The 17,225-nt window shown below is 50.6% G+C and overlaps 4 protein-coding genes across 4 annotated transcripts; 2 read left to right on the top strand and 2 right to left on the bottom strand.

The window, feature by feature from the left end:
- Window positions 1-2,196: 2,196 nt before the first annotated feature.
- FIBRA_05815 (uncharacterized protein) lies at window positions 2,197-3,927 on the bottom strand (the record flags this gene model as incomplete). The annotated part of the gene is made up of 5 exons (XM_012327564.1): window positions 2,197-3,051; window positions 3,107-3,329; window positions 3,383-3,605; window positions 3,656-3,808; window positions 3,861-3,927. The coding sequence occupies 5 exons, from the start codon at window positions 3,925-3,927 to the stop codon at window positions 2,197-2,199; spliced, it is 1,521 nt and encodes a 506-aa protein (XP_012182954.1).
- A 1,153-nt stretch (window positions 3,928-5,080) lies between these two features.
- On the top strand, window positions 5,081-9,913 carry FIBRA_05814 (uncharacterized protein; the record flags this gene model as incomplete). Its single annotated transcript, XM_012327563.1, has 21 exons — window positions 5,081-5,271; window positions 5,325-5,400; window positions 5,496-5,792; window positions 5,840-5,935; window positions 6,192-6,337; window positions 6,387-6,624; window positions 6,677-6,783; window positions 6,835-6,963; window positions 7,016-7,374; window positions 7,533-7,570; window positions 7,622-7,687; window positions 7,735-7,908; window positions 7,963-8,151; window positions 8,210-8,395; window positions 8,446-8,557; window positions 8,616-8,746; window positions 8,807-9,034; window positions 9,090-9,269; window positions 9,325-9,609; window positions 9,674-9,830; window positions 9,885-9,913. 21 exons carry the CDS (start codon window positions 5,081-5,083, stop codon window positions 9,911-9,913), a joined length of 3,414 nt encoding a protein of 1,137 aa, XP_012182953.1.
- Window positions 9,914-10,078: 165 nt separating this feature from the next.
- FIBRA_05813 (uncharacterized protein) lies at window positions 10,079-16,134 on the bottom strand (the record flags this gene model as incomplete). Its single annotated transcript, XM_012327562.1, has 22 exons — window positions 10,079-10,195; window positions 10,247-10,627; window positions 10,691-10,838; window positions 10,889-10,997; window positions 11,049-11,151; window positions 11,204-11,375; window positions 11,429-11,547; window positions 11,610-12,020; window positions 12,539-12,687; window positions 12,743-13,001; window positions 13,056-13,174; window positions 13,226-13,313; window positions 13,367-13,580; window positions 13,637-14,074; window positions 14,124-14,386; window positions 14,445-14,794; window positions 14,847-14,971; window positions 15,026-15,192; window positions 15,242-15,451; window positions 15,506-15,644; window positions 15,697-15,895; window positions 15,951-16,134. 22 exons carry the CDS (start codon window positions 16,132-16,134, stop codon window positions 10,079-10,081), a joined length of 4,464 nt encoding a protein of 1,487 aa, XP_012182952.1.
- Window positions 16,135-16,421: 287 nt separating this feature from the next.
- Window positions 16,422-16,975, top strand: FIBRA_05812 (uncharacterized protein; the record flags this gene model as incomplete). Its single annotated transcript, XM_012327561.1, has 4 exons — window positions 16,422-16,454; window positions 16,505-16,671; window positions 16,720-16,810; window positions 16,871-16,975. The coding sequence occupies 4 exons, from the start codon at window positions 16,422-16,424 to the stop codon at window positions 16,973-16,975; spliced, it is 396 nt and encodes a 131-aa protein (XP_012182951.1).
- Window positions 16,976-17,225: the final 250 nt, after the last annotated feature.

The following is a 17,225-nucleotide window of genomic DNA, read 5'->3' as shown; positions in this document are numbered from 1 at the left end:
AATTTGCCGTCCCGCAGTGACGGCTTTCCATCTTGTTCTTGTTTTCTCCAATTTGGGCACCCATGGCAGCGTTTTGTATATCATTATTATTTGCCACGCATCATCTGGACGGCCGCTCGCACCACATACATCCCCCTCGTCGCTACTTATTCTAGGTAATTGTAATCTATTGGAACTCGCATTCATATACGTCGTGTGCGCCGGAGCAACCAAATAGATATATATTGTGCACCGCCAGGGGCTCGTGCGCCCGATCGAGTTTTGGCCAGGCTCTGGCCGCCGCGTTCAGTAAGCATGCTATCTCCGATCTCCGCTGCTGCGTTCTCAAGCTTGCCGGCCTCCTGAGTGCGGCCTGTAGGGTTTCTCCCCTGCGTTTCGCGCGCACGCCTCCTCCGGCAAGCTACCGCACCCACCAGCCTCATCGGTCCGCAGGCAATTGTCTGGCATCGGCGACATGTCGCGTCCGAGATTAGCGCAGTCGCTGGGTGAAGGTGCGTGGGCCTGTCATTTGCGGGGATCCTCCCCGAAGGGCCCGTCACCGTGCACCCCGGGCGCGCCCATTGGATGTGCGCACGACGCCACGCGCGCGGAGGAGCGCACGACACAGGCGAGACAGCACGCCCCGGCACGGCTCACGAATCACAGACCACGGGCGGGCGCGCCTCCTCTGGAAGGCCCCCGCAGACTAATTGTCCGATCAGAGGTGGAAATTACAGTGGGGGCCAGCTCCCGCTGTCCGCACCCGCACCCGCGCAGCCCTGCAGCGGACGCCCGGTTCCGCGCCGCGCCGCCAGCGTCGGTGTCAGTGTGTGCTCACTGCTGGGACGTGCGCGTGCGTGTTTGAGGCGACGGTGGTTCATGATGCATGTTATCGCGCCGCCCTGTCCGACTCTGAGCTCTAAGGTGCGCGGATCGCGATCTGGCGGCCGGGGGCGCAAATTAAGGACAGGATGTGTGTACGTAGGGCGATGCACGCATGGACGGTTCTGTGCGGCCCCGTGCGACTGCGCTGCGGCGATGGGGACAGCCGCCGTGTGCCCGGAGTGAGCGCAACAGCCTGAGGCAAGGCATGAATGCCCCGGGGAGGTCCATGGCATCTCGTTGGGCCGGCCTGCCGCCTAGTTACTTCTTCTGCTGCCTGCGGACAGCGCAGTCGAAGAGCCCGAGCCCGTCACTGAGATCTGGTCTCGTCCCCAGACGTGTGTGTCTTCGACGCGTCTCAGAGCAGAGGGGACGACCAGTCAGACCGGTCCTGGCACTGCAAGCGTACTTCGAATTCGGGGAGTGCGGCCGTCGCTTCTCACGCCTTCCTTACTGCAGTCCGAGTCCTATGTGCGCTGATAACAGGTCGGTCGGGAAGCGTGCGGGGGCTAAAGCCGTTTCGTCGACCCCGTTGCTCGGGCTGGGTTTAGGTTCCAGCCAGCCCGCCTGCGTTAGCCCACGCTGCCCCCCGCCCCAGGCTTGTCTCAGCCCCTGTTACACTGGGCAGCGCACGAGTGTGGCCGGCGGCCCCACGCGCAGCGCGTCCAGGACGTCTCTGAGCTGCTGATCATTATTATCATCATCATCACCATCATCATCGTCGTTATGTGCTGAATGTGTATCCGCGCCACCCGCCCGTTCGGCGTCGATGTCGAGGACGGACCGCGAGGAGATGCGACCTCACGGGGGTGCTTCGCGGAGATTCGGGGTGAGAGACGTTGCGGCTCCTGAGTGCTAGTGTGTCCTGGCGGCCTGGCGGCTGCGGCTGTATATGTCGGAAAAGCCGTGCATCGACCGAGGCGGGTGTCTCGACTGGGTTCTGGCCGCGGGCGACTACCCGCCCAAGTCGGGGTCATCCGAAGTATCGAGAGCATCCGTTGCATGTCGTTGACCACGCGCGACGGTGGAGCGAGGCCCTCACAAGGCTCATCCGAGTTTGATGTGCCTCGAGCCCCGTCGACGTCGACATCACCCGAGTCCCCGCCGCGTGTGCTGTGAAACGCGTCCCACGTGATCGCGACGCCAGCTTCAATTCATGCTACCTACATCACTATTACTACATACTAGGCACTAGGCCAGCAAAGACACGCACTAGAAGACGTACCAGATTAGACGAACATACAGTACATCAAAATGGACAAGTACGATAGCGGAAAAAGACGATTCGGGAGCGGTATAAATGGCCCGTGAAACTGTCTCGCACGGCATCATGCGTCAATTGCAGTACTCCGGCGGCGGAGCATCGGTGTACGACGCAGGCGTCGATCGCTGCTGGTCTATGCGCTCAGCAATCAGCTCTGCCAGTCGATTCATGTCCCACGTGGGCTGCCCGACGGCGGTGGCAGGTGCGCCTCTCGCGAGATCGGACGCGTGCAGCGAGGGTCGCGAAGACTGGGGCGCAACGGACGTCGCGGGCGGGGACACAGACGGCGCGTCCTGCTGCGCCGCGGCGTGGGTGGGATGCGCAAGATCGCTCTTCTCGTGAGTCGGTTCCACTTCGCAAACCCCTTCCTCTAGAGACGATTCCCTCGTAAGGGGGTAGAATGCGCCCGCGACGATCCTATCTGCGCGCCGCGCAGATGCATGAGCGAGTGTCGAATATGGCGCGACATTTTTCGGCTGTTCATTGGGGCGCGAACGCCGGCGCCGTAGCAGCCAGGTGAGGACCATTGCAAGTATCGCTAAACCCCCTGTTGCCCCAATCGTGGCGCCGGCAATAAGACCTTCATTGGGCCCCTTCGACGAGGGTACTGTGGACGTGCCTGATACAGTATTCGTGGCTAGGCTGGGTGCAGTGTCAGACATGATCCAGTCGTCGTAGCAGAGGAACACGTACGGCGCCGTCGTGGGTGTGTTTCCAGTGGCGTTCGATGTGGGCTCGTGTCCAGTGGCATTCAATGTGTATGCAACGACCGAGTTCAGCCTCAGGTTAGAGCCATTGAAGGAGCTATGGACAATATCAAGTGTATGCGTTTTGTTCGGATCCAAGCCTGCCGCAAAGAACAGCAGCGCATCAGGTATTTTCCACATTGTACTGCCGTTGTAGGATTGGCTATTGCCGTCCAGGACCTGGTGTGTCATCATCACCGACAGTTGATGGAACCGAGGACAGCAAATAGCTTACTATTGTATAAACCCAGTCACCCCAGTCCCTGAATCCACTCACGGCCACAGCTTCGCCCACGAACTCCATCGACATCGAGCTGTTGTAGGTCGATGTCTGATGATACGCCGCCGGGTGCGTGGAGTTTGGGACATTGGGATCGGATGCTATTGACCAATTACCAGAGTAATGCATAACCGACGTGTCTGCGTTGTCGTAGAATATCTCATTCGGGACACCCGATCTGCATTCCTAGATCAGGAACGCGACCTGCGGCGACGACGCCGACAGACTCACCCTGCGAGAAACGGGATCGTGATATTAGCGTAACTGAATGCCGCGACTTGTCCTTTGTTTGCCTCAGGAAAAACAGTCAAGTTCACGTAATGCAACTGAGGGCTGAGTGCGTCATTGGAATAAAGCAGCTCCCCGTCCCCCAGGGACAGGTTGAAATGAGTGGTACTGTCGACTGTGACGTCGTATGAACAATTTGCAGTGCCATAGAGTTGAAGTGCACTGCCTAACGGCAACCAGTCAGTATTGAGCAGGTCAAATTCCATTACGACGTACCATAGAATTCGAATCCGAGACTGGCCCCATAAAGAGAGGTGAGATGTGACGACGGCCCACTAGCGTCATTTCCGCCGTCGGTACAGAAGCCACCCGAGGCGGCGTAGTAAGGCTGCCAGCTAGTTAAAGTCTGGTTGAACAAGCCACCATCGCCTGAAATTCGCGGCTCAGTTGAGCACATCTACTTGGAAATGCTCATACCCACCATGGGGAAGATAGGAAATGTACGACGCGGAATCAGCTATGGTGAAATCCCAGCCTGCGAGACTCATGATGAAATGGCAAGGAGGGATAAACAATGGACATGTTGCCGGGTGAGTATTTTGAACACAGACAGACCGCGCCACAGACCGCGTCACATCAATCTTTCCAGCAACCGCCATCGGTGCATGAAGATGTCCATCGTCACGGTATGCTGGGCATGATGCTGTCTCAGTCAAGAGCGTCGTACTGACCAAAACGACGGGGCACGAATGTCAATGTTGGTCTGCTATTGGCCAACAAAGAAATGATGCTATGAGGCCGATCTTGAGACGTGGCGTTCGTGATATGTATGAGCGGCAACCGAGCGGCAGTGAGAAGTTGATGGAGACACGCCTTGTGCGGTTGGAGTTCAGCTCGATGACGTGAAACGACTACGTAGAGTTCCAAACACCAGCCAGCCACAGCATAAGACATGATGTGTGAGGATGGTAAGAAAAAACTGAGCAACAGTGAACGTACCCTCGTCCGACATTGGGCCCGCAGGGCCTCTCACGACAGAGGGAACTTGTCCCATAGACACACGAACTGTATTCCAGCCGCCACCGTATCACCCGCGCAAGACAGAGCCGCAGCGGATTTGAGTTGATCTGGTTAGCTGGGAGTAAGTATATGCGAACCACAGTGGTTTGATGGCATCCCAGCAGGAACTTCGGGTCGTTGATCGACACGCATCCAAGCCCAAGAGGAACGGGTTCATACTCGTCTGTGTGCACAGCAATAATGATACCAGGAGTTCCCTGGACGATTGTTGCTGGTACGAAGTAGCGCATTTACGTCAAATATGCCATGGTGGGGCTGTGGTACGTGGTACAGGAGGTCCAAACCGGAAACGGTGCGATAGACAATCGATGCAGGGCCCACTGGCAGTCTCTGGCGCACATTGAGTGTATTGTAGTATCAAACCGAGAGTATCATGACCGTCAAATAAAGGAGCAAATACAGAGTGGGGCAGTAACTCCCGGGATAACTTGACTTTAACCGAGGTAAACCGTAACCTGATCGAGGACTCCGCTAAGCGAGTGGATGTATGACCACGTGGCAACTACTTTGCGTAGATGCGGATGCAGCGCTTGCGTGGAATTTGAACCGCACTGGAGGTCTGTACGCCGACTATATCAGACAGTTTCGCCACCGATCTGTTCACGGCATGCAACTAGGATAATGGATTTAGGCAAGAAAGAACAAATATTGCAACAAATTCTAGACCCTCGTGCAGATGCAGCACCGAACATTTTAGCCGAGCTGGGTCTGTATGGTTTGCCTTCACGAGATGAAGTTCATAGGGAGATTGAAGAGAAGTTGTTGTTACCAAAGGATCATCTCCCTGATCACTGGTTACCGACTTACCAAATGTAAGGTCGGAAACGCTGTACCCCGCCTCGATCTGAAGATCCGGCTCACTTAGACACTGGGACCACGAACTCTCCGTGCCCTCCTTGCTCTCGCTCGAACCATCTCCCCCTCCGACGGGACTTGCGTTCGTACGCACTGGACTGCGTGGTCGAGTGACCGGCTACACAGAGGCAAATACGAATTCAATGATGATCAAAATATTGACTCAAGCATTGCACTCCAGGTCTCGAATCCAAGAATATCCACGGGACTTACCTCCACCTCGCTTGATCGTGCGCCAGGTCCCAGTAGTAGCTTTGTAAGAGGCAAAGCGGGATACGTTCCGTTCTGGCCAGGAGGACTAGACGATGTGCGGACAGAAGCCGGTGCCATTCACAACCTTAACGAACAATCCAAAGGTCTCAGAACTATCGCTCCAGGATTCAGTCGTGGGCTGCGATTGCCCGGTGACGATGCCGAAGTGCATGATCTTGACGAGATTGAGAATATTTTAGAGCATAGAAGGGCCCCACAGCAAGAGGTGAGATGACTCCTGTGCAATCATTTCCAATATCTGACAGGTGACAGCCATGTGGACCGCAATATGAACATAATGAAAAGGCCAATCTTACCGCAGCAGCGATGAATGGTGTTTCTGATGTGGATGATTTGCTTCCAACATCCGTAAGGATTGCTAAATTTCTCTGGCCTTGCGAGAGTAAATTGACGATCGGTAATATTCTTAGAGAACACATCTGACCACTGCCAAATCCGCACGTAAACCGTTGCGACGTACAAATATCCAGAAACGAAATTGGGCTCATGAGGTCGATATCAACAAACCCATGACTAATTTTCACGAACTCGTCCCAGAAATGGCGCACAATGCAAGTCTTATCCTGTTATTCAATTACATTAACTGACCAGGTAAATGTCACAGTACCCCTTCGAGCTTGACACGTTCCAGAAGGAAGCTGTCTACCATCTTGAGATGGGCGATTCTGTCTTCGTTGCCGCGCATACATCTGCCGGTAAGACTGTAGTTGCAGAATATGCCATTGCACTAGCAGGAAAACACATGACGAGGTCAGTGGTCGTGTTTCAGCAATCAGGCATATGTGCTCACCGCGTTCAGAGCTATCTATACGTCTCCCATCAAGGCACTGTCGAATCAAAAGTATCGTGATTTTAAACAAACGTTTTCGACATCTTCGGTGGGAATATTAACTGGAGATGTGCAAATAAATCCTGAAGCGAACTGTCTAATCATGACAACGGAGATCTTGCGTAGCATGCTGTACAAGGGTGCCGACCTCATCCGCGATGTCGAATTTGTCATCTTTGACGAAGTGCACTACGTGAACGATGCGGAGGTAAACACCAATCGGCTTTCTGATGCACTCCGTACGCTCATAAAATTTCCAGAGAGGAGTAGTATGGGAGGAGGTAATAATCATGCTGCCTGATCACGTTAATATCATCCTGTTGTCTGCAACCGTTCCCAACACAAAGGAATTTGCTGACTGGGTTGGGTAAGTGATCATGATGTTTACGCATCTCCCGAAGGGCTAACAAGGGCACAGGCGTACCAAGAAAAAGGACATATATGTTATCTCGACAGCTAAACGACCTGTTCCTTTGGAGCACTATCTATACGCTGGACGAGATTTACACAAGGTTGTCGATGCAAACAGATCGTTTCTAACGCAGGGGTGCGACATATAATGATCCCTGGTGTCATCGCCGACTGATCTCTTATCTTAGGTATAAGGATGCAGCTGAGGCTCTTCGTCGGAAGCAAGACAAAGAACGCGAGGCTGCCGGATTGCCACCAGTACAGCGGCTTGGCGCTCGCGCTGCTGCACCTCAAAGGGGACAACGAGGTGGACCAGCTGGCCGTGGCGGTCAGCGCGGTAGTGCACCGGCTCGTGGGGCTCCTGTTGCAAGGGGCGGGTCGGCTCGTACGTTCCACCAGCCTGACAAGAATCTCTATGTCCATCTACTGGGAAACCTCCGAAAAAAATCCTTGTTGCCTGTAGTGGTCTTCACTCTGTCAAAGAAACGATGTGAAGAGAATGCAAGCACTCTCACCAATGCCGACCTGTGCACTTCGGTGGAAAAAAGTGAGATACATGTAGTTATCGAGAAGGCACTGTCTCGCTTAAAAGGCGAGTACTTTGAAGTAAAATGTATCTCACTCGCGTCAACGTACGTCAAACAGGAAGCGATAGGCAACTGCCCCAAATCCGCAGGATGCGCGACTTACTCACTCGTGGCATAGGAATACACCACGGCGGACTGCTCCCCATAGTAAAAGAGGTAGCTATGGTATTCAATTCTCCTCTTTCACTCTGATGGACTGTCGTGTAGGTTGTAGAGATCCTCTTCGCGCGCGGATTAGTCAAAGTTCTATTTGCCACTGAAACTTTCGCTATGGTAGGTCGGTCCTCGGTGTATTCCGGCATGTGCTGATCGATTTGCAGGGCGTGAATATGCCTGCAAAATGTGTCGTCTTCTCTGGTATACGCAAACATGACGGCCGGAGTTTCAGAGATATCTTGGCTGGAGAATATACTCAGATGGCAGGCCGTGCAGGTCGACGTGGATTGGATTCCACTGGTACGGTTGTTATAGTTGCCAATGACGATGTCCCAGAAGTGAGCATTTAGGTTTATGCCCATGAAATTCTTGAACTTATTCATACATTGTAGCAAGGAGCACTACAGAATATGATTCTTGGAACCCCCTCGAAATTGCAATCTCAATTCCGCTTGACGTATAACATGATACTTAATCTATTGCGCGTGGAAGCTCTGCGAGTAGAGGAAATGATCAAGCGTAGCTTCTCTGAGAATAGATCACAGAAACTGTTGCCTGATCAGCAGAAGAAAGTCGTCGAGGTCAGAAGACGGATTGTTACTGTTGTCACCTGTGCTTACCCGTATCATTGCTGCTTAGAGCGAGAAAACCTTATCAACGCTGCCCAAACTCGAGTGCGATATATGTTCACCAGATATCAACCACTTCTATGACGTATCGTATGAAATTGTGGACATCAATCAACAATTGTTAGGGATGGCTGCGGGGCATTCTCAAGGTTCCAAGTTGCTCTCAGCCGGAAGGGTAGTCGTTTTGCGAGATGGAGTATGCTATCCCTCAGCACGACTTGGCGATATTATCTAACCGTTTGACAGCATTTCAGATGGAATTTGGCTGTCATGCTCAAGAGTGCAGGTGTCTTCGATGGGGTGAAAATGTACTACGTTCTTGCCCTGGTAGATTCGGAAACAAAGAGCGGACAACATGGTTTGTATAAATCACCGAGACAATTGAGTTTACTAAGTGCAGTTATCTCCTTTTCCAGACGTTGATATTCACAGCATATCACCACGATGGCCTCCTAAACCTGCGTCACTCATCGTGGACGAAGCTACGTATGAATTTTGCTCAGTGCCATTCGCAAGCATTACGATGGTCTCGGCAAATATAATCAAGGTATGAACCTTTCGTATGAACGACCTGAACAGTATCTTATTTCGTACATTCATGAAAAAGATCGATGTCGATTTTATCGTGTCTGGCCATCGAATTTCATACATGAATGATGCAATTCAATCATTGTCCGCAGTGTTGGCACAGTGGTTACAGTCCGACGACATACCTGAAGTGGACTGGAGTAGAATTCGCTCCCTTGAATTTCAAGATAATTTACGACGACGTAGTGGGCTTATGGACCGGCTGGCAAGCTGCAGCTGCACTCTTTGCGAGGACTTCGAAGACCATGTAAGAGAGTACAACACGGATTTACCAGGATAGCTGACGACGTCTAATTGGCCAGTATGCTATTGTTCACGGCGAAAAGGCTCTACGTACTAACATAGCGGAACTCAAACGAGCGATCTCGGATCAGAACCTGGAACTCATTCCAGATTACGAACAGCGTATAGCCGTCCTCAAGGAGCTGAGATTCATTGATGAAAATTCGACTGTGTTGTTAAAAGGGCGTGTTGCCTGCGAGGTGAGTTCCACAACTTATTCACGCAATAATTCTATGCCATAAATCATCCAACTAGATAAATTCCGCGAACGAGCTCGTATTGACAGAACTCATACTCGAGAATACCCTTGCTACGTTCGAGCCTGAAGAAGTCGTGGCACTATTATCTTGCTTCGTCTTTCAGGAAAAGACCGACATCGAGCCTGTCATTCCTCCCAAGCTGGAAGAAGGTCGAGATGCTATTGTCGCCATTGCCGAACGCGTCGGAAGTATACAAGACTACCATAAAGTTCCTGGAGAGACATTCCGCGGACTCAAATTTGGTCTCATGGAAGTAGTGTACGAATGGGCTAAGGGAATGGTACTAATCTTGTTCCATCTCTATTGTATACACTACTTAAAGCCTCTTGAAGCCATTTGAACAGATTACCGAATTGACGGATGTCGCAGAAGGAACCATTGTTCGTGTCATTACCCGCCTTGACGAGACTTGCAGAGAAGTGAGAGACGCTGCTCGCGTAATTGGCGACGCCGAGTTATTCAAGAAAATGGAGGAGTCGCAAATTAAAATCAAGAGGGACAGTGAGTATGCCTGTGTCTCGCACATACGAACTTCACTAACGATAACACTGGCAGTCGTATTCGCCGCAAGTCTGTATTTCTGAAGCCTGATGACACACTGGCCAGCATCACCTCCTGTAGCTTACAGATACCAATGTAGCCAACCAAATATTCGTTTCTCCCGAACCCAATAGCATTAGTCTCATCTCCGAATGAACAAGAACAGGGTGAAATGCGATCACAACAGTATGCTAGAACAGCCGTTCCTTTTACTTCCGTTTCTTAACAGGGGTATCCGCCGCCTTCTCGCCACCCGCAGGGGCGACAGGCGCGGCCTCAGACTTCGCCTTGTCATCTGGAGTAGGAGCATCCGTCTTCTTTGCAGACTGAGCGAGATGTATTAGTGATACATCCTGATAAGGTGAAGATAAACACACCTTAGTGACAGTCTTCTGCGAACCGCCGACGAGACCGAACAACATGCCAAGCATGCCGAAGAAAGTGACGACCGAGAGAGCAAGAACAGCGCCAACCTCAGGCTGGGTCTTGAATGCGAGTATAGGGTCAAGCTGGGCGAGATCAATGAATTTGAAGATCTTGGTGCGCAAGTACTCAATAGGGTCCTCAGCGAAAGAAACTTCATCATCCTCGTCGATCGATTCAACCTTCTTGACCTTTGATTGTTCGACCTCGAGAGGGTGCTTGACATCAAAGGTCTCAGCTTGCAACGCCTTCGCATCTTCAACAGAGTGGCCAATATAGATGTTATCGAAGAGGATGTCCTCGGTCATAGTCCAGAGCTCAATGCCAACACCGCCCTATGCGTGACGTGCACAACAATCAACTACAGTTCTCGAGACATTGAGCAAATACAAACTGACAATCTTATTCAGACTCTTCACCGGGGTAAGATCTTCGTAATAGTCTGGGTTAGGGATCTTACGAGGGGCCCATTCTCCGATGTACGCGGGGTTGTCAATCATGGGGGCGTACCACTTGCCCTTGTAGTTAGGATTAGCCTTCATAGGGCTACATCACATGTCATTAGCATGCAAGAAGTGAAACAGACATGAACATACCGCTTCCATTCACCACAGCCCGGGGCCTCATCACAAGCTGGGTTGCGAACCATAGGAGCAATCCAGTCGCCGTCTTCCTCGTCGTCCCATTCTTCGGGTTTCTCGGAATCTGATTGAAGTCATAAATAATGGACCACAAGACAGATACGAAGGAACAGACCAGGATCAGGGATGGTCTCGGACTCATCATCGAGCCAACCATCAGGCTTCACAGCGTCCTCATCGAGGATTTCATAAGGCTCGTTCTCATCCCAGTCATCAGGCTGATAAAATTGCATCAACTATACTCAGCATTACGAAATGCGGTATACAAACCTTTTTGGCATCAGGGTCGGCGATCCTCTTAGTGTCAACCCAATCTTCAGGCTTCTTATCTTCCGGGTCATCAATCTCCTTAGGGGGGTTGACGGCGGGATCGAAGTCCTCGAGAAGGTTGCCAGAGGCTTTGCTTTCACCATTGAACAAGACATCAAAAGTGTTGTCAGGGCTAAAAGAAAGCGTTAAGGAACAATTGCTAACAACAGTGGAACCAAAACGTACTTGAGAACGAGAGTATACAGGTTAGTGAGTTTCTCAATAGAGGGCTTGGGAGGAGCCCGGAGATGCTTCTCCTCGAATTCGCCAGTAATAGGGTTTTTGTGACGGAAAATGAAGTGGATCTAGGTAACGACAATAATCGCAGTTAGATATTTAAGGACATCCATAAGAAAAACGTAGCTACCTTCGTTCCCGGACAAGTTAGATCGGGACCGAACATGATTGTCCATGGTGTCTTGTCAGAAAATTCCTTGCCCTCTGTCTGGAATCCATCCTCCAAGAGCTTGATGTATCCACCACCGCAGTTACCACCTTTCTGATACTTGACCTCATACTGCACAACCAAAGGCTTGTTACTGAAGTCAACAGCCTCGGCAAAAGGAGCAGAGATAGCATGGTGAGCAGCCTTAGTCTTTGCAACAAGACCTTTGCTGCCATCAATGACAGATATCGTGGGTTCCTCAACCTCCCATTTGCCAACATAGCTGAAAGTCTCGCCGCCAACAGGGGTCTTCTTGGTGGCTTCCGAAGGGGTCCACCGGTCAGACCAGTCATCTGTAAACTGCTCGAGGAATGGTGCCTTGATTCCAGTAGCCTAGTGTAGTATTCAACAGTAAGCCAGACAGCCAGAAGTTGACGTATATACCAACAACTTGCCTGGAAAACAGGTTTGGAGTCCTCCTGCGCTACGACATGAGTCGCAGCGAGGGCGAGGAATGTGGAGAGCGCTACACTTCGCATGGTGTACGAAGGACCAAGACGGAGAGAAACAATACGCAGGGGAGAGAAACGAGCGAGGGACGGGGATGAGCTGGGTAGAGTGGTGTGCGAACCTCTGCGAGGTCTAAATGCACTTGGCTGATTCTGCCACGTATACAATTTCCGCTGAGTTCTATGTCCGACACGTGGCCAGCTCATTGCACCCACGTCAACACGCTTTGTCCACGCTCACAACAAATTGAAATCTCAGAAATTAGTGCACTACAGGCACCAGTCAATTACAACAAGTACTCTATCCTAGTAGGTCTGCATGACCAGACGCCGACAGTGCGAGCTGCAGAACGGGGCAGGTTGTTAGCTTGCGGCACAAATTCAGCTCCTCAAAGCACTCACTATAAACTCGTCGTCGAGATATTTTGACACGGCGATCTGATCTCCGAGACCTTTTCGCCGACGAGTCTTTAGCACCAGGTCCCGAGCCAACGCTTGGCCGGACGCGGGCTCCAGTGGCCGCAATTTAATGCTAGTGTCGGTGGGGTCGCCTACAAATTCATCATGGATGTTGGTTTCTCTCTTCGAGATGACATGACGACATACCCGGTACAATCGACCAGTGATCAAACACTTGCAGACAGAACGCCTGGCCTTGTGTTGCTGTTCTCAAGTCGGTCTCAAAGCCATTTGCGTCAATCACTGGAATCAGCGCTTTCACCGTATAAAGCGGTGAGCCTGCTTTAGGGATGTCCTGTGTAACATGACCACGCCGACGAGCGAGGACCGTATACACTGCTGATATGCAGTCCGCTGGTGCTTGTACTTCCACAAAGTAGACAGGTTCCATGAGGCGAGGGGTTGCCTACACATATGAAGAGGTAAGGGTCCAAACTTTTACTCAACGATGAGCACTCACCATTAAGAAAGAAGAGTAGCAGACACGCCGCGCGGTAGGGACAATTTGACCTCCACCACGGAAAATTGGCTCCTGCGCAAGACCTGCATCTAATATCCGAAACTTGACATTGCGCATAGCTACAATCACGAATTCAGGTCGGTAGCAGGAGCTCAAGAACTAACACTCACGTTCGTCACAAAGCGGGCCCTCCCGAGCACCCCATTGGAAACCCTGCTTAATGTGCTCTTTGACCGTACCAAGCATTTTCTTGTCAATCTGCCATTATTTGCGATGAGCAATCACGCTCGTAGAGGTACCTCAATAAATACCTGCGATGGCAGCGTATCGTCCAATAGCACATTTGGACCACTATCATCTGGTCCAAATGCCCAGATTGATCGGGATGCAAGTAGATCCCATTGATATTTTTCCTCGAAGAATTTGCCTCGTTCCTTAGCAGATATGCGCATCGACACTCGGCCGGTTTCGATGTCCTCCGCAATCCCCCGTTCGAGAGGTTCCGCAATCATAGTGATCCGGTTCCTACACAGAGAGAAAGCGCGTGAGCTACTACAGTCGTGCGAGTACAGAAATCGTACTTCTTGTTCGGTGTATCTGCATAACACTTCAGTGCGCTTGTCTCTAGCACAGTTTCACAGAACTTCGTCACTGGATCCGACACCTTGATCTCGATCTCAGAGAAAAGCCTCCGCAAATCGTGCATGACACAATCGAGGTAAAGTTCGCCTGTGCCGATGAGTACATGCTCGCCACTCTCCTCCACTTTTGTGGATACCAATGGGTACGACTTGTTCACACTTCGGAGGCCAGACAGCATTTTGGGTAATTCTGAAGGAGCAATAGGTTCGATAGCAATTTTGAGGACAGATTGTGTCATGTGCTTGACGGGTTGGAATATATGCAAGTCGTCCTCAATGTCTGTAGAAGCTAAGGTTGCAGTTTTCGTGATTGATGCATCGATGCCGCCCAGCAAGACCAAATTACCCGCTGGTACTTCTTCCGCAGGAATAAAGTATCTGTACAAAGCGTAAATCGTAGTACACAATTGAATAACAGCCGATAAACCTTGCTTCACTGAGCCAAATGTCTTCTACTATAGTCTTGGCCATGTCTTCCTCGTCTTCTGGTGAATATCCCTCGCCGAGGACTTTAACATCCATCCCCTTCCGTAAGGTGCCACAGATGATACGCCCGAAGGCTCTGAAAGCCTGGGCATCAGTAGTATGGTAAAGCTTCGTGATCTGCACCATAACGGGACCCTCAGGATCACAAGTCTTCATTGCGGAAACTAGTTCTGAAGACATAGGACCCGTGTAGGTGCGCTCAACCTAGATACACACCGCCTATCAGACGTAAAGAAGCTAACCTTGAGTGCTGGTGGCTGACCTTGCTCGTAGCTGCCTCGATAGGAGAAGGAATATGTTCAGTGATCATATCCACAAGCCCCACAGCAGGTCCGAAGAACTGGTCGAGTACCGCCTTCAAAAGTGGACGAACGTCCATTTTATACATCACTGGGGCCAGCCGAATGCCCAGACTTTGCAAAGTCACTTTCAGGTCGTCCGTTTCTTCGCTAAGCACTTGACTATATAACTTGTACAAAGGCTCTAGTATGAAATGGACAAAGGACCTGTTCATTTCTGGGTCTGCAGGCTTGCGCATGAACTTGCGCGTTTCTGGATTGAAGTAGATATTTCCCCAAAGTCTGTCAGCGAATGCAGGTACATCTAGAGGACCTTCACAACATATAAGCGGCCTACAAAAGAACGGACCTTACACTGAACATACCATATGTGTCGGCATACATCTGGGAAAATGAGCGAAGAGTGAAACACCAGTGCATATCCGTACTGGCGAATGCCACATTGCCATTCTCGGGACTTAGGCGCAGCTCTGGGTCGGGATTAATGCCGCTGTAAGGACCACTTATAAAGAGCTCTTATAACCTATACGAGTGCATGTCTCACCTAATGATAGTATTAACTTCCTCGATAGTGTGCTTGATTTTGTAGTAGGCGTCTGCAGGCTTGACCCGTAGCTCGAGGATAAGCCTGTCAAGTTTGTTAACCACAAGTGTCATTTTGACGCCCTCTTGCAGACAGTGACGGATGATATGTTCAGTGTTGACCATAACCTAATAAGACCAGTTAAATGTCTTGCAGGTATAAAAAGATGGAACGTACACCCTCCACAACGTCTACCATCAGGATTACACCGTCAACTAGCCGGACTGCCGACGCAACTTCGTCTACGAAGTTGACGTGGCCTGGCGTATCAACCAGATGAATCAGATGCGATTTGCCCGCGCTTGTTGACAAAACTAACGACATAGGCGAAGACTTAATAGATATACCGCGCTCACGCGAGAGAACATGAGTGTCTGTGTAACGAGTCTTTCATGCAACACTGAGTCAGACTTGTGCATTCCGATCCAACGACAGACTCACCTGATGATCTGAGTCCCATAACATCTTGTGGGTTTCAAATACCAACATATCCATGAGTGCTGTCTTGCCATGATGCAGGTGTCCAACAATTGCAACATTCCGGATAAATTCAGGGAAGGCAGTCATGTTCAGCATGAACCTACGCAACTTCTGAGACACAGATTAGAATCACAAACAAATACTTAACTCACCCTTTGTCGAACCGAGTTTCCGGCATATCCTTCTCCTCCACTGCCCATTTTCGCACTTTAATCGGTGCAATGATAGGCTCAGATAATGGCTGCGCGTCCTCTTCTTGCACTAAAGTCTCCACGTCGGCCCCATAAACTTCCTCCGCTGACGGATAGTACTGCTTGTCTTCATGCAGAACAACTGCATTGTGTATAGGTTCTAGAAGAAATAAAATAAGAATTAATTGGGAAAACATTGACGATGGCCAACATACCGTCAATTTCCATCAGTGCAGTTTCCTCATTTGTCTGCATAGGCTCGTCGTCAAAACCCTCAAGTGGCTGAGCCTGTGCCTGCTGCTGAATGAACTCATGATGCGGGACATCCTCTTCGTCATCAGAGTCCAAATCAGCACCAATATAGTTTCCGAACTCATCGTAATCTTCAAATGAGGCCATGTCGAATTGTCGGTACAAGGCAGCAGGAGGTTGTGCAAAACAAACGATGAACCAGGGAGGACGGAGAGAATAATATCCAGATTAGCCCCAGATTGGCCTCAAATGCGAATAGATTGTCGTACAGCAGTGAACAGCGATACAGAACAGAGCAATACACGAAAGTCTCACAAGCAGGTGGCGGGAGGCAGGAGGAAATCAGCGCTTGTCCGCTCTCGCCCAGGCGCTACACCATTCAGACGCGTCGATCATTCACCGCGACCTCGCGACCTCGCGACCTCAGGCGAGCCATGGCAAGCCTTTCGGATGAAACACTGCGCAAAGTAGCTTTTCATTTCGTTTCTTATTCCGGACTCGTGCTCAGGATTATCAGATCTTAGTCCAGATTCAACAAACCGCTGTACAATCGCAGAAAGCTCTGAATGTCTCCCGACAGCAGATCGCGGCGAAGGAACGAGAGCGTCGCATCTTGCAGCTCACCATTGACGAGATCACATCTTTGAAGGGTGACGTGAATCTCTACAAAGGTGTCGGGAAAATGTCAGTGTGCAATATGCTTTCCACATTTATTCTCTGAAAGCCTTTCAGGTTCATGATGGTTCCGCGTCCAACAATGGAGAAAGAATTGAAAGTAGAAGAAAAAGAGTTGACGGACGACATTACCAATTTAATGAAGAAGGTAGAGTTACACTCTTACTTTGCTTTATGAGAACAGATTCAAACACCACATTTGCTATAGTCCAAATACCTTGAGAAGCAGTTCGATGAAGCGCAAGGTCAACTGCGCGATATTGTACGCCCGTCATCTACTCATTACATGCAGCGTGTTAACACATTGTCTTAAGTTTCACAATTCGTCACAGCGACAGTGAACTTCATGACTATATAATATCAAATTGCTTTCTATTCATGTATCGTGTAGCCTATCTCCGCTATGTTCACCTCCAGCTAATGCAACATCATCTTTGTAATACGTCTGCTGCCAGCCTTGACTGTTTTCTGGATCGTATGACTGACTAAACATAGTATGTGACTAGTACAGTGATGTCCGAATGTGAGGACCATATTAGACGAACCATCGGCCTGCGGTAAGA

Source organism: Fibroporia radiculosa (genome assembly GCF_000313525.1).
Source record: "Fibroporia radiculosa TFFH 294 genomic supercontigs, scaffold5196, whole genome shotgun sequence".
Classification (NCBI taxonomy): Eukaryota; Fungi; Basidiomycota; class Agaricomycetes; order Polyporales; family Fibroporiaceae; genus Fibroporia; species Fibroporia radiculosa.
The sequence above is the reverse complement of the archived record's forward strand: the minus strand, read 5'-3'. Positions and strand labels throughout refer to the sequence as shown.